Source organism: Sminthopsis crassicaudata, chromosome 5, assembly GCF_048593235.1.
Source record: "Sminthopsis crassicaudata isolate SCR6 chromosome 5, ASM4859323v1, whole genome shotgun sequence".
Taxonomy (NCBI): Eukaryota; Metazoa; Chordata; class Mammalia; order Dasyuromorphia; family Dasyuridae; genus Sminthopsis; species Sminthopsis crassicaudata.
In genome coordinates this window covers 63617840-63634714 of record NC_133621.1, presented here as the reverse complement: position 1 = coordinate 63634714, position 16875 = coordinate 63617840, and the positions used below count along the sequence as shown (strand labels likewise).

General features: G+C 33.1%; 1 protein-coding gene across 1 annotated transcript in view; it reads right to left on the bottom strand.

The window, feature by feature from the left end:
- Positions 1-1113: 1113 nt before the first annotated feature.
- RAB18 (RAB18, member RAS oncogene family) overlaps positions 1114-16875 on the bottom strand; it is a 47839-nt gene continuing 32077 nt past the window's right edge. Inside the window, exons 4-7 of the mRNA XM_074266997.1 lie at positions 5479-5551; positions 3933-4051; positions 3793-3859; positions 1114-2428 (exon numbers count right to left, since the gene is read on the bottom strand). Of these exons, the coding sequence (XP_074123098.1) occupies positions 2256-2428; positions 3793-3859; positions 3933-4051; positions 5479-5551 (432 nt within the window). The 3' untranslated portion in view covers positions 1114-2255. The remainder of the gene's footprint in view (positions 2429-3792; positions 3860-3932; positions 4052-5478; positions 5552-16875) is intronic.

The window sequence follows — 16875 nt, the reverse complement described above, 5'->3', positions numbered from 1 at the left end:
GGAATGTTTTTGGCACCATACATCATCTCATTTTAAATAATGTCAATATTTTTGACAGATCTGAATTAAGTTAATCACTTAATTTCAAGCCTTCAATTTGAAATTCAGTGGAAAGTCTAAACACATAATAGGTCCTCAACAATGACTCCCAAAAACTATGCCAGAAAAGGGCAAGCTCTTAGTGTTTCTGTAAAGATTTTAAATACAGGTCTATTGACATACTGTTTCTGGTGTTGAATGAAAATTCCACTGGGGCTCTAGAAGGTCTTTCCCCATGATGTTAATGTAATAGATTTTTAACAGGTAATATTACTAAAATATGCTTACAAGGGTAAATTTAAAAGTTCTGAACCATCTAGAAAATGAAAAAAAGGCAAACGGCTTTATACTCCTAAGTACTTCATAATCCACATCCTTCTATGAGGTGAAACAAATAAAACTTTTGAGATTTCTGTTTTCTGCAAAATGAGATGGTTTTTGGTAACCTCTAAGGTCCCTTCAGCTCTAAATCTAGGTTTCAAGTGCACTGTGACTAATCTTGTTACGCTCTAAGAATCTAATCAATAGAAGGCTAACCATAACAATTCATGAAAAAGGATTTAAAATGCACTAGTAGAGGGATTACCCACACAAAGGGCAAGAAAAAAAATCATATCAACCCATGCATTATATAAAGAACTCAGTAATATGAACTAAAGTTTTAATGAAACATGAACAAATTACAAGTACACATCTCGATTATCTACCTTCTTCCAACAGTACAATATTACTAATACAATATTCAGGTTATTTTAAAAACCACCCAACATATATAATGCTACCTACCCAAATGTAAACAAAGTAGAACATGAGGATTTATGTGAAGAGACCAAGCTGGAGTGAAATCAATTCTTTAAAAAACATACCCATTATGATGTTGAAATATATAAAATGCTTTTGAGCTCTAAATTCACATGTATAACAATTTCCAACACAAGAATACTAGTCATCTGATGTCATGTATTATGGTGATTGACTTATTTTTGGCATAAAATAGCAGAAACTAATATGTAATAAACTTATGTGTATGTAAAAATATACAAGTATACAATAGTAAGAGGTTAGAAAACTGAATACTTTGGAAAAGATTTATTAGTCTGTACAAGTTAGTTTTGATAAACCACTGCTACTTGTTACAGTAAATTCAAGATTTTCATTGCAATAGTATTTCCCCACACATCAGAATCCAGAAGCTATATAATGCCTTTTCTCAAACTGTCACTTCGTGCTTTTCTCCCTGACCCCCAAAACATAGAAATAAGGTTCATAATATCAACTAGCCATTTAAAGCAATCATATGATACATATCTTCATAACATTAAACAAGCTACAGTTGAGATACTTGGACAAACACTACCAACATTTAAGAAAGTGTTGGTTTTAAAATGTGCTAAGTACTATATGAACAAGTCACAATGAACACACTAATTTCATATCCCTCTGGAAACAAAGTGGGGGGAAAAAACTTGACTGCCACTATCAAACACTGCATTAAAAAATGTGCAGTGCAAAAGTGCCATGAATCTAATGTATATATCACAGGATTAAAACTCCAGTTAAACAACTGAGTTATTCATTGAAGTGAATTAAAAATAGGTCCCAATTGTTATTTCACTGCTAGTTCAGAAGCATCATCAGACAAATGCAGACGACTATAAATTGGCCTCAGCCATAATGCATCTTGAGTTTTTGCTAAATACCCCCCCAAAAAAATTTTAAAAATAAATCTGTAACATCAGCTTCTTAGAGAAGCTTTAAGAACATGCTGTTAAACCTGCAAAGGAATTTTATCAAGAATAGATCTGTTACACTTATAGCTCCCAGTATTTCTAGGAGTTATACAAAGCAATCCAATAATCAGATAAAATTAACCAAAAGGAGACCAAAATGCAGACAGACAGCTTTACAAAAGATATTTGTTGGATGGATTAAAAAAAAAAAAAATACATGATGAATGGTCATAAAATCGCGTGCACTTAGTAATGCACACCCATTTTATGTTACATAAAAGACTGAAGAGGTTGCAATTTGTGCATGCTTACCATAAACATTTTTATCTGGGAAAGCTGATGAGTGTTTTCTTATAAATGTTCATCGCCATGATACAAAACAAATATGTGCAAACTGCAAGGTCCCTAAAATAGCAGTTAAGGAGTTTATATACAGAAAGATGACACTATCTGATCAAAAACGCAAAAGATAGACCTTCCCAGAGTTTATAACATAGAACAATATCCTCCACAAGCTCCTCCATGGCTTTCTTCCCTGTGGGATAGCCTTACTCCTTTATTCTGGTTCTCACTCTCCCATAGTCCAGGGGTTTGAATGATCTTTTCAACAAGTTCTTCAAAGGCACATTGTACACCATCACAGGTTTTTGCACTTGCCTCTACAACATAGAAAACAAAAACCAAAACCATGTTCATTTCTTTTGAAAAAGAAAAATAAACACTTAGAAGTAATATACAACTTAATCTGTCTCTGTATTATCAAGTTTTTCTGGGAAATATTTTACTTAGTTTATTGTGACACCAAGAAATATTTTCCACATGTCTCCCACTAGTCTTTCCTGATACATCTCTCAAAACTGTATCATAAAAATAACTGATATCAACTGAGGTCTCATAACCTGTATTACAATTAATTTTCAATAATTCACACTGGACTATAACCCAAAAGAAATCCTAGATATTAGATGGACTTGATTTCAGAGAGAAAAAATGACTCTGCCTATATGAATTTGCCATTTTATGTGGTTTTGGCCAAAAGAGATGATTTAACTAATGGTTGACTCATTTAAACTCATCAACTTTTCCTTATAAAAGGATTCAATTATATTGTAAAAAGGAAAACAAAAGTAATGTAATTTTATTATTTGCTATTTGTAATGCAATGCAAATAAGAAAAAAGTCAGGGGAAACAATTTAACAAAAATTACTACCTTTCCAACAGTTACACAATTTAAAATGCAAAGCTAAAGCTGATTTTAAACACAAAACCAGGCAAAATCAGGACTATAATTCAAGAAATAAAATGCTAAGATCTTTGTCAATCACTTTGTCAATTCTTATTGAAAAGTTTTTTAAAGGATAAAATATTTATATTTAATAATATGATAATGTAGAGGGTCACAATCAGTGGGGAAACTCTGGGTAAAGTATAAAACCCTTCAGCCCAGAGGGAACGTGCTAACAATGTCTGGTTCGGCTCCCCATGTCCCCTAAAGGCTCAGTCTTCCTGAGAAGTCAGGGGATGGTGACAACCTGTATTGAAATAGAAGCAGAGTGATACCAGGTGGAAAACTACATACAATAGCAAGTTGCTTATATAGTCTTATGTTAATTGTTACATTATAAAAAGGGGAAAGTCCTTGAAATAAATGGACTCCATCCTTGGAAGTCCTGCCTCATCACTTCTCCACTAGGAAGATATATTTTAATCATCCCAGTGTGGGGGTTCTAGAAAGCAGGACACAACATGACAATATGACTACTTCATATTACAGAAATGTCTTCAAGTAGCCTGGTACAAGAATCTCAAACATCAAGAGGTAGTATCACTGATATTTAAGTAATAACATTAGATCCAAAGTTTTTTTAGATCTATCACTTTATTTTATTTTGGCATTATGAGGATTTCCACAAGATTAAAGAGCCACCCACAAATGAATATCAAAACAGCACTACTTCAATAAGAAACTGCTATAATTATTTCTCGGTGAGTTAGTTAGAACATACAACTTTAAAAACCCACCTATAAATAACATGGAATGCTTCCGTGCAAATTTCAGCCCTTCATTTCTATCAACTTCACGGTTTTCCTAAAAGAAAAGATGTATTAATAAAAGTTCTATATAACAGTGTTAAATGAGCAATTCTTTTTTAGCTTCTTACCTTATCAATTTTGTTTCCAACTAGCATTTTTACTATGTCGTTTCTCGTGCAGTATGTTTCCAATTCGTTTAACCAATTATCCAGCTTAACAAAAGTATCTCTTCTTGTGACATCATAAACTGAAACAGAAGAGTTAAGAGCCACAAAATACATATTAAAAGGCAAGAAAGAATTTTTAAATACTTAAAAAACTTGCAACAAATAGCTCACATCTTATAAAGTTCACATTTCTTCAGCTACAGCTACTATTATCTACTTTATCCAAAGGAAATATCACAATAAAATTCACTTTTAATGATTATAAAAACCAGGTACTCTTATAATGTATTCCATGTGATGGCAAAATAGCAATTGATTCAGCCACAGTAGTAAAAGTTGTATGACCTATACTTAATGAATATAAATTAGTAGCATTACTTTTAATTTATTTGTAAGTTTGAATCCAAAGGGATGTTGAATGTATTTAACTTCTAATTAACCTGTTATCCAGTTTTTTCCCAAACCCGCAATTACTACATTTCAAGGAAAACATGCCCCATATGATCAAATAGGTTCCTTATTCTGTCCATTGCTTGTTTTCTTTTTACAGCCTATCACTTTAATCTTATTGTTCCTATTAATGGTATTTGAAAAAACAGTCATATAGTGTTTACATCTTTTCTACTTATTTACGAACCATTAAAGACTTGGAAAGACTGAAAAAAGAAAGCTGAAAATATTAGGAAAATGATGAACAAAAATGAAATTAAAGTGTCACAAATGTTAAGAACTATTTATTCTTCATTGACACTTTTTGGAATTCATTTCATAAAACTATAAATACAAAATCTTGCTACAAAAATTTTTTCAACACACTGCTTGGAATTACTGTTTCAATTTGGCATAGGGTAGTAACTATTGAGCAAACTAAGTATCTTTAACACACAAGGGGAAGTAGATAGTTTCATCCGTAACTTTCAAATTCTATTTTCTATTCCAAATTCCTAGATCTTTCAGTGTTAAGTTGTTCTTCATTGGTCATTATGATTTAGGAGTCTGAAATGTTTGAAGTGAAAAGGGATAAAGAAATCAAAGGTAAATAGGGTAAATGGCAAACAAAACAGCTGAACATGGATTCCTATTGCATAACTTGTAATGCGTCACACAATTTTCATACAAAATTCATAACTTCAAATGCCTTGAGATGTTTTTCTACTAGTGGAAAAATGTTTGTACTGATCCATATACTCTTTCTTTCTCCTCAACATTCTGACCAAAGGCATGGACTGAATAAACATTGCCCCTTATTATCTTCATTAAGATCCTATACTAACCTAGTAAGTAAATTAACTTGGATTTTTTTCTCTTTGAAGGAAAAGACAGCTGAAGAGTAGTCACTATATAATTTTTAGCATAAATAAACACTAAAGAGTTGGCACTGAATAAAAAGGAGACTTTTAAATACAGGATTTAAGAAAACCAAGAAGTTTCTAAAAATATTTAATTTCACAAAAACTTGCACACAGATTTTTTACATAGCACAGTGAAGTAAAATTAAAATGCTTACCTAATATAACACCTTGTGCACCTCTGTAATAGCTAGGTGTCAGTGTTCTGAAGCGCTCCTGACCTGCTGTATCCTAAAATGGAGAAATCAAAGTGAAAGACATTAAGCCTTCTCATGATTTAGAAAATCCCAGTTTGAAGCTGGAAGATAGCATATATTTAGCGCCACCCACTCATTTTATAGAGGGCCAAAGAGGTCAAGTGACTTGCTCAGGGTCACACATAAGCATCAGAGCTAAGATATGAATCCAGATTCAATAAATCCAGTTAATTTTTTCTACTGTATAATGTAAAATCCATAAAGTGGTAAAAAGCCAAAATATCACTGTTCTTCAATATACCACAAAAATATAATCTACCAAAATAATAGAAAATGTTATACAACTGGAAAATTTTCATTAAACATGACCAATATTAACATCTCTCTGGAGAAAAGGAATACATTTTTTATGCCATTTTTCTTTTAAAAATTTATTATGAAACTTCATTTAGGAAGGAATTATAAGCGTATCACACTGTAAAATATAAATCTTAAACATAGTTGACTAAATATATGCTTCAAACTATTTACATTTTAATATAAACTTTAACATAAAAATATTAAGTATTCCTGTGTACCTTTTACTTACATGTATACTTTTTTTCCTAATTATCTTTTTACTTTGAAATAGTTCACATTTTCATATTTCTTTATGCTTCTATTTTTTTCACTTAATTCTACTATATTGATACACTACAGTTTTTAGCTTAGATATTTAGGCTGTTTATTTGTTTTACTTTGTTTTGTTTTATTAGGCTGTTTTTATTTTCACACTATAAGCAACTGTAAATATACTTAAATACATACTTTAGAGACTTTTCTCTTTTTCATAATTCAATAATCATACAACCATTCCAAAACTAGTATCCAAAGGGCATGCTTTTTGTGGGGTAGTATTCTACCAGACTGACCTCCAAAAGGATTCCACTAAATTATAATCAATATATAAGTATTTAAGTAACCAATGCAAAAGTTTACATTCTTAGCCCAAGGGCAGAATTTTCTTATTTTTACTCACTTGGGTCAGAGAAATAAGAGCATAGGATCTAAGAGAGCATTTCACCCAACCCTTTCATTTTACAAAGGAGAAAACTGAAGTTCTAGGGATGAATTAGCTTTATCCAGAAAACAAGTAAAAAGGATTATAAGTATGATTTGAACCTAAGTCTTCTAACTACAGAGACAGTTCTGCTGGAACCTCAGAGGCCTTTAAGATATCTTTTCTTAAAGAGAAGTTGAACATTTTTTCAAGTGAGTATTTATAACTTTTTTTTAAAATAAATTACTTCTAGATCATTTACCAGTTCAAAGTGGATGTTAATATCTTGCATTAAATGAGTTCTTGGTACACATAAATGTCATTTTTTTTTTTTTAGCAATATATTTCCCCCACTTTCCCCAATGTCAACTAATAAATTTTGCTCCTTTTGATTATATAAAAATCTGGACAAAGTCATTAATTCATTAACATAGTCAGAAATTACTCATAAATGTGCAAATGTAAGAGCAAAAAAATTCCTTCTGTAAAGCAAGATGCGGGATTTAAAAAATAACATTAAAGTTAACATAAAATGGAATAATGTGAAAGAGAAATTTTGATCCTTTGAACAAGTGAGAAATTATTTGGAGACAATGTAGACAATATTTTATAACCCACAGGATAAACAGGTACAGAATGCTCCTTATGAATATATTGCCAAACATTAGAACCAGCAATTGTCCTCAAGGAATTGCAGCATAAATATTCCATATATAAAATACAAATACCTACACTAAGGCAGCTGGCATAGGAAACTGCATCTTCATGAGTTCAAATCATGAGTTATTAGTTGTGTGACCTCGGGTTAAGTAACTTAATCCTGAGCTAGAGAAGCTGCTAGTAGGAAATTTTGTATCTATATCAGAAACATCTTCTTTTTAAGTTTTGTGATGCTAGTTTTGAATTCAAAATTAGCTTAAAAATTCATTAAAGCAATGTATAGAACTGTCAAAGTAAAATAAAAGACAATATTTTATAACCCACAGCATCTTTGCTAACAAAATCCCTAAAATGGGGTCACAAAGAGTCAGACACCAGAGTTCAATTCGGCCCATATCAATCTCTATGGCACAGGAGGCTGAAAATAGCTACTGATAAATAATTCACAAAGGGAAAATAAAATTGATTTAAAAAAATTCTACCGGACTATGACATACAATTGGATAGATTATTTCATTAAATTAATAATGTATCTGGGGAAAGTACTACAGAGGAAGCATAATAATATAATGGGAAGATTTGAATTCAAGAGAAATCTAAGTTGGAATTCTGACATCACATTTTCTAGCTTTGTGGCTCTAGGACAAGTCACTTCATTCCCCTGAAACTCGGATATTTATCCTATATGTAAAATATTACATAGGAACAGCTAAGTGGTGCAGTGAATATAGCAGTGGCTCTGAAGTTAGGAAGACATTCAGATATACCTCCTCTGATTTAATATGTTCTAGTGTGATACTGCGTGACCCTTAACCAAGTCACCTGCCCTGCCCCATCTTCCCAAAAGAATATCACATAAAATGCTTTTTGCAAATCTTAAGACACTATATAAAAACCAACCACTGTTATCATTATCAAAATAACAAAGTTATTGACAAGGACTACACAGAATGAAAAAATACGATTAGGTTGTAATTTATATAAGAGTCACAAAACCACTGGATTATTTAAGAATATAAAATACAGTGTGTGGCAATTTATTTGTTCAAACTAGTTCACAACTAACCAAGATGCTTATCTCAGTGTTTGCTGATGTGAGGGGGAAATGGTCACCCTACACCTTCAGTGGATTATAGCACAACATTCTAAGGGAAAACTCCGAGATGACTCACACAAGGCTAAGACTCCAATGCAACCTCACCCTCACTGCACCCAGCATTCCCTCCACAGTCCCTTCCTTCTGCTATGCAACCTCTCCCTTTATGGTCCAGGGACCCGCCTGCCAGCAGTTATAACCTCACCACATCCAGAGCACTTGCATTAGCAGCTACCTGAGTGAAATTTTGTGTCCCTTTACTTCTACCACTTTACAGCTGCAATGAGTGACCAGGAAGAACCCAGCCTCTTCTTTCATTTTCAGTGGAAGAGAAAGTAAGGCTAGGCTGCAATCAAAATCTGATTCCTTCATATTATCCCTCATCTCCAAATGCTCCATTTTTTCTAACTTTTCTCATTTCTCCTATGACTCTACTATCCTTTCAGTCACAACAAGATCCATACTTTTGGTGTGGTACTAAATTTCACATGTTCCCCTCATGCTGCATATCAACATACCATACATCAACTACCCAATCTTGAAGTTTAACTACAATTTAATTTACAATTTCTAACTCTAATTTATCCTCTGGATCACTGTCAAATTCATATTTGTCAAGCAAAAAATCCAACCTCGTTAACCCCCTACTTAAAATTCTACTGTATCCCCAATAGCTCTAAGATTAAATGTTATTTCATTTTTATTGCATACTTTAAATTTCTGTGTTGTAATATGCACAATAATCACCACAGTAGTACAGATATTTGCTGTACGAATAATATATATTAAAATTGCTCAAAAATTTTTACTGGTGAAATACACAATTATCACTACTACTTTCTGGGCCTCAGTTTTCTTATCTGTAACAAGATGAGAGAAAGCTAGAAGTCTCAGATTCGCTCCAGCTCTGAAATTCTTTGATTAACGTTATCAGTTGTAAGATTTCTAGCATGAAGTCAAAAGCTGTGTATGTTACAACACCTAAACTTCTTAAAATTAAGCAAATTTCATTTAGAAGGGCAAAAGGTAAGAGTCAAATTCTCAAATCACCTCCTTCCACTCTGCTGATTTCCTTGCCTTTTCAACTTCTGGTGTTCTCTCTGCTTGATCCTTCTTTTCCCCAAGAAAGTCACAAGAGTGGAATGTTAAAGGACAGACTTCCAAATTATGTCAGCCAAAGGGAATAACCAATCTAGTAGCCAAATGCACAGCAGATGGAAAAAACATTAGATATAATACATGATGTAGCAAACTGATGGCTGTGACTATTTTTCTGAAAAATAATTGGCAATAGATAGAAGATAGACAGTTCCATTAATACATATTTACAAATACCAAAAGATACTTTTCACTTGACAAGCTTTCTGAGTCTTTCCCATTTTTTACTAATTCTATTCTGTAGGTCTGCAGTTCTTGTCTACAACAGTTAGGAATCCTTCGCACCCCAAACCATAATTTCTACTACTCAGAAACTAAATAGAACTTGTATATGAAAGCTATCTACAAAACAATATGATTCTTGCTGAAGTTCCACAATATTTGTCCCCCTAATTACAATGCTAGGAAGGTGGAAAGAAAAGGTAGGAGTTAAAAGTAAAACAAACTACTAGAATTTTAAACAATTTTAATTTAATCTTATCAGGATCTTTAACACTGGTATTTTAATTAGTGGCCATAAATAACAAGTAAAATTAAGGAAAGACATTCTATTTGAGCCCGTTCTGAATCAGCTTTCCATTTTGGCACACTAATCAGGGAATATCAAATCTCAATTTCAATTTCAATAATATGCAACATTGATAATTGGGAAATGTGACAAGCTGTTACAGAGCTCAAAAACACCACAATGCTATGTTCACACTTAAAAAAAATTTATTAAAGTTCCCAACATAAAAATAGCTTTAATGGCCAACAAATTTAATGACCAACATTTATGTCATGTTACATGACAGCCTAAATAAATGAGTAAATGAAAACTACTGCAGAAGATAGCTGCTGGAAGTATGAACATAATCTGATACTAGTTTTTAGACTAGCCTTAGTTTTAGGCTTAATGGGAGAAGGGAATTAAAAAAAAATTTTTTTTCCCCTGAGGCTGGGGTTAAGTGATTTGCCCAGGGTCACACAGCTAGGAAGTATTAAGTGTCTGGGACCAGATTTGAACTTGAGTCCTCCTGAATTCAGGGCTGGTGGTCTATCCACTGCGCCACCTAGCTGCCCCCAATTTTTAAAAATTTACAATCAGCCATCCTCTCTAATTAATATTAAATTTTTGTTAGCACTAGCAATACCTGTATAACTGTTAAAAGAACTTAATTTCCACAGGCCTCAGGTTTTCTCTTCTAGAAAATAAGGGAGTTGGCCTCTAAATGGCCCCTAAAGTTCCTACCAACTATAGATCAATAATCCTAGAATTCTATCACAATTACAAATGCATGCTACAACCACTATAGTTATATAAAGATCTCCAAATGGTTAAATGGAAATCCCTGATGGTTTTAAGAGGGCTGCACAAATATCTAAAATGGTATTGAAAGAGAGAATAATGGAATTCCAAAATTGATAAAGACCTCAGAGTTGTCAATCTAGGATTCTTCATTTAAGGGGAAATTAAAACCTCCTAACAAAGATAAATTCTGACTAAGGTGAACAAATGGTAGAGCAAAAATGTACTATAAGTTCAAGATTACTCCCACTAGCATTCTTTTCATTATGTCAAGTTGGCAAAATAATGCCCAGGGAAACCATGTCCTGCATCTTCAGCATGAAGGATCCTACTACTCCATTACTGCTATACCCATCCTATTTGTCTTTCATACCCAGAAATGTAACTGATATTCATTATACTAACTCAGGAATAAAAAAGGCACAGGAGGAGTTTTTCAAATGCAGCTTCACACAATTTCAGGCTTAGAATGACCCTAAAGGCGATCTAGCCCTACCCAAACATATTTGAAAAATAATTTCCTTTGTGATAAATCCAACAAGTGATCAAATCTTTACTTAAAGACTTACTATAATAATGAATTAATTAATTCCACATTTAGAAAGCCTTAACTATTAGAAAGTCAAAATAGCTCCTCCTTTAGTTCCTATTTTGTCCTCTGGGGCTAAGCAAACTAAATATGATTTTTTTTTCCACAAGAGGGCCTTTTAAATACTTGGACATGGCTACTGTGACCCACCTATCCCAATTTTCTCTTCTCCAGGATATATATATATATATATATATATATATATATATATATATATATATAGCCTCAGTTCATATAGCATGAACCTAAGACCTGTTCAAGATCCTGTTCAGAATATTTTCCCCACCGTCAACAGATTGGAACACTTCTCCCAGTAGGAACAGTCTATTGCTAATTACTTGGTACTATAGCTGAATCAACATTGGTTGCCAATAATGAAGCAGGAAAGGAGTGAACAGCTTACAGAGTTGGTACCCAGCACCACATTTACACATCTGGGCCAGAATATTTGCAAACATCAAGTCTGAAAAATGATGAAGAAATTCATAACAGGATAGTTCATCCCTTTCTAAAAATGGCAGCCTTTACTTCCATCAAAAGTAAAGTGCAAGTAAAACTTTGAGAGATGCCAGATTCTTGGCAGAATAAGATGGCAGCTGAAATTTTGTTTTAAGCTGATAGTAACAATCCAAAGTGGTTTTATGATGCCTTGAAGGCTAATTATGGGTCAAAGACCTAAAATATATTTCAACTACTCAGTATTGATGGAGCCATATTGATTAGTGTGAAGGACATCCATGTATGGATGAATACTTACAAAAATATAAATTTTGTGGATCAATAGAAGAAGAAATAAAATACTTAATATTATTTTAATAGAAGAAATTGAATAAGCCATCAACAAACTCCCTAAGAATACATCTCCAGGACTAGATGGATTTACAAGTGAATTCTATCAAACATTTAACAAACAATTCGAATACTACATATAAACTATTTGGAAAAATAGGTGAAGAAGGCATCCTGTCAGACTGCTTTTATGACACAAAACTGGTGCTGATACCTAAACCATGAAGAGCCAAAACAAAGAAAATTATAGACAAAAATTCCCTAATGAACATTGATGTAAAAATTTTAAAGAAAGTATCAGCAAGAGATGACAAAAATTTATTACAAAGGGGTAGGATTTATACCAGGAATGCAGGATTAGTTCAATATTAGGAAAGATAGTAACTTAAATGACCATATAAATAGTAAAACCAATAGAAATCACATGATTTATCTTGACACAAAAAATGAATGTAATAGGGATAAGCTAGAGTGAAGTAAGGATACCTCTTATCACTTCTTTTACTCAATCTTGTATTAGAAATGGTAGCTTTTGCATTAAGAGAAGGAAAAAATAGGCAATAAGGAAAAAAAGTATTATATAAAACTTTCACATTGGTGACAATATGTTATACTTAGAAAATCCTAGAGAATTAACTAAAAAAAATTACTTGAGATTATTAACTTCAGCAAAATTGCAAGACTCAAATAAACCCACATAAATAATCAGCACTTATATATATATGTTACCCACAAAGCACAGCAGCAAGAGGTAGAAAGAGAAATATTTAAAATAAGAGTAGACACCAAAAAAATATTTGGGAATTTATCTGCCAACACAAATCCAAGAACCATATAAACATAACTTATAAAACTTTTCACACAAATAAAGTAAAATTTAAGAAATTTAAAAAGAATCAGCTACTCATAGGTAGGCTAATATAATAAAAATGATAGTTTCTACCTAAATTAACTTACTTATTCAATGCCACACTAAACTCCCAAAAAACTATTTTATAGATCTGGAAAAATAAAATTCACCTAAAATTACAAAAGCTCATGGATTTCAAGAGAATTAATGAAAAAAAAATGCAATAAAAGGTAGTCTAGCCATTCCAAATCTAAAACTATGATACAAAGTAGCAATCATCAAAATTTTTTGGTACTGGATAAGAAACAGAGTGGTAGATCAGTGGAACAGATTAGTATACACAAAACATAACAGTAAATGATTTTTATTATGTACTGTTTGATAAATCCTAAGACTCCAGTTTCTAAGATAAGCACTCACTATTTGATAAAAACTGCTGGGAAAACTGGAAAATAGTATGGTTTGTAGGCACAGACCAACATATCACAGCAATCAGATAAAGTACATGACAAGGATGATACCACAAGCAAATTAGGAAAGCAAGGAAAGGTTTACTTGTCAGATATATGGAGAAAGGAAGGATTTATGAAATAGAAAACATTATTGTAATGCAAAATAGATAATTTTGATCACATCAAATTAAAATGTTTTAACAGAAACAAAACAAATGCAACTAAGATTATAAGAAAAGCAGAAAGCTGGGAAACAAATATTACAGCCAATATTTCTGATAAAATATAGAGCCAAGTCAAAATTATAAGAATGCAAGTCATTCCCCAGTTGATAAAAGGTCAAAGGATATGAATAGGTAGTTTTCAAATGAAATTAAAGCTAATTTAATGAAATTAAAGCTATAGCTTTGTTAAAAAAAAAAAAAAGCTCAATTGTAAAAAATGCTCTAAATCACTAATGATTAGAGAAATGTAAATTAAAACAACTTTGAGGTACCACCTCACACCTATCAGATTGGCTAATATGATAGAAAAGAAAATGAAGGCGATGTTGGTAGAGTTGTAAACTGATCTAAGAACTCTGAAGAAATAATCTTTTTGTTGTGAAAAAGAGTTGGAAATTGAGCCCATCAATTGGGGAATGGCTGAACAAGCAGTGATATATGAAATGTACTAGAAGTATAAAAAATGATAAACAGGTGGATTTCAGAAAAACCTGGATTTACATGAACTGATCTTGATTGAAGTGAACAGAACCAGGAGAACAATGTACACTGCGTATGATCAACTATGACTGTATTGCTCTTGAGCAATCTAGTAATCCAAGACAATTCCAAAAGATACACAATGAAAATGCTATTCATATCCAGAGGAAAAACTATGAAGTCTGAATGCAGAAGGAAGCTTTCTATTTTCAGACTATTTTTTGTTTTTTTTTCTTTTTCATGGTTTTTCTCTTTTGTTCTCATTCTTTTTTCACAATATGTGAAAATATGTTTAACATGATTGCACATGTATAAGCCATATTAGACTGATTGCTATCTTGGGAGGCAAAGGGACATAGAAGGAAAAATTTGGAATTCAAAATCTTTTTAAAAATGAATATTGATAGCTATCTTTACATGTAATTGGAAAATAAATATTTACAAAAGAAAAACATTATTCTCCTAATGGCATATATCCAAAAGAAAATATCTGCTTTCCCATTCTTTTTTTTTAAAGACTATATTAAATATCAAGTTTTAACAAAATGATAGTTAAACATTTACAACTGGTCTAGAATATAAAAATGCTTAAATACTGAGTGAGGTGATTTTTTTAAAAGTATTTGTCATAGCTACTGAGACAGTGGTCAAAGGATCATCTATCACCCATTAGGAACCTCAGAAATCATCCAGCCAAGTAAAGTACCTTATTTTAAAGATATAGAAACTGAGGCTGGGAAAGTTAAATGATTTGCTTATAGTCTTAGGGGGATTAAGCATCAAATGGAATTTGAATCCAGGTCCTACAATTCCAAATTAGCAGTCCCTAGACTATTACTGTCATTAATTTTACAGATGAAGTCAATTAAGAACAATTTTTTAAACTTGGTTTGTTAAGCACCATGCCTAAGTGAAGGGCAAGTCAATTCTCTGAGAGCCTCCACAGCTGTGGATCATAACACTTGAAGGAGTTGCAAAGCAGCCTTTGCTGATGCAGGTGTTCCTTGTGGATTGGGAATGAAATAAATTGGAGAGAGGGGGAATAGGAGAGAGATCAGAGAACAGCAACTGCCTCACAGTCTCCCTGTATCATCATCATCCTCTCACATGAAAAGATCCATTCTCTGGTCTGAGTTAGATCTCCAGCAGTCATTGGCAGGTTGTTCCCATATACCAACATATGGTGCCTGAACGTGGAGCATAAGAAGCACAAGAATTACAAGCAGCAGCAGCAGTGTCAGAGAGCTGTTTATGAGCAGGATCCTCCCAGAGCTCTTTAAGTAATCCCTCGGGAAAGAATAGAGATCCAGTAAGACTTTTTTTTTAGTCAGAGCAATTAAATGGGCCAAGACATCAAAGGGTTGAGTCAGGAGATTGATGAGAGACTTATGAAAAATGCCTGTTCTGATTACAGTCCTCTTCTCTGATTGAAAGTTTGCCTCCATGACAACTCACAAGATTCAACACCTGCTATAGTGCTGTTTGCACTCCCTAGCATGCGGATTCAGATAACAGCTAATGCACAAACTTACTGACCATATTAGGGGGAGGGGGAGGGAAGGGGAAGAATAATCACAGTCTCATAAAACAAAAACACGGGAATTGTTAAGGACCAGCTTAAGTGAGGAGGCAGGTCAATTCTCCAAGACCCTCTGCAGCTGTGGATCATAAACTTGAAGGCTTTGCAAAGCAGCCTTTGCAGATGTTCCTTGTGGATTGGAAATGAAATAAATTGGAAGGAAGAGGAGAGAGGGCAGAACACAATTGTCTCTCAGTCTCCCTGTATCATCATCATCCTTTCACATGAAGAGATCCATTGTAAAAGTCTGAGTTAAATCTCCAGCAGCCACTGGCAGGTGGCTCCCGTATCACACAACATGGCTGGTAGGCAAACAGACTAAGTGAGGAATCCTGGAAGTCATCTAGACCATTATCTTAATAGAAATGAAGGAAATGAGACCTGAAAATCTGCCCAAGAAAAACACAGGCAGTGGGCAGCAGAGACAGGATTTGAGCTCAAGGCCTGTGCCTCAAAGTTCCTGGTTCTTCCCATTCCCATTCTCCTCAGATCTCTGGCTTCCTACATCTGGAGCTAAAAGGCCCACTTCACTAGTGAGGGTGGGAATACTAAAGACAAGACCTGGGAAACAATAGGATAGCTTAGAAAAACTCTAGGTGAGGAAATTGAGTAAAAACTCGATTGTGTGGACACATGATCTCAATGGGAGGATTCCCTTCATGATGAAGATCACATTTCAGTTATAAATGCCACCCTAGCCACAACCTTTCATGAATACAAAGGAGAAGCATTCGATATGTTAAGGGGTCAGCTTTAAGATCTCTTGACATCTCACAGTTATTGGGATAGCCAACAGTCATAGTCTTTTTCACATAAACAATCCCCATCAGCATTTTAGCCTGGATGTTATTTTGAAGACTTCAGAGTGATTTTTAATATCAATACCAAAGAGACTGTAGTCAAAACCATGCAATAGTACCAAAACACTAATTTTTAAAAGATGGATTTTGATTGAGGGGAGGGAATTAAAAGGTCATTTAAAAAGACTAGCAATTTAGTAAATGTAATCCAAATCACAAGCTCCTTCCTGTTTAATTTTGTGCAAATTAATATATATAATAAACTGACTTAACTCCCTTATAATAGATTGATTTAAGAATTGAAGGAGACATTATAAGTCTTCAGTTCACCTCTTTTTACAAATAAGGAAACTG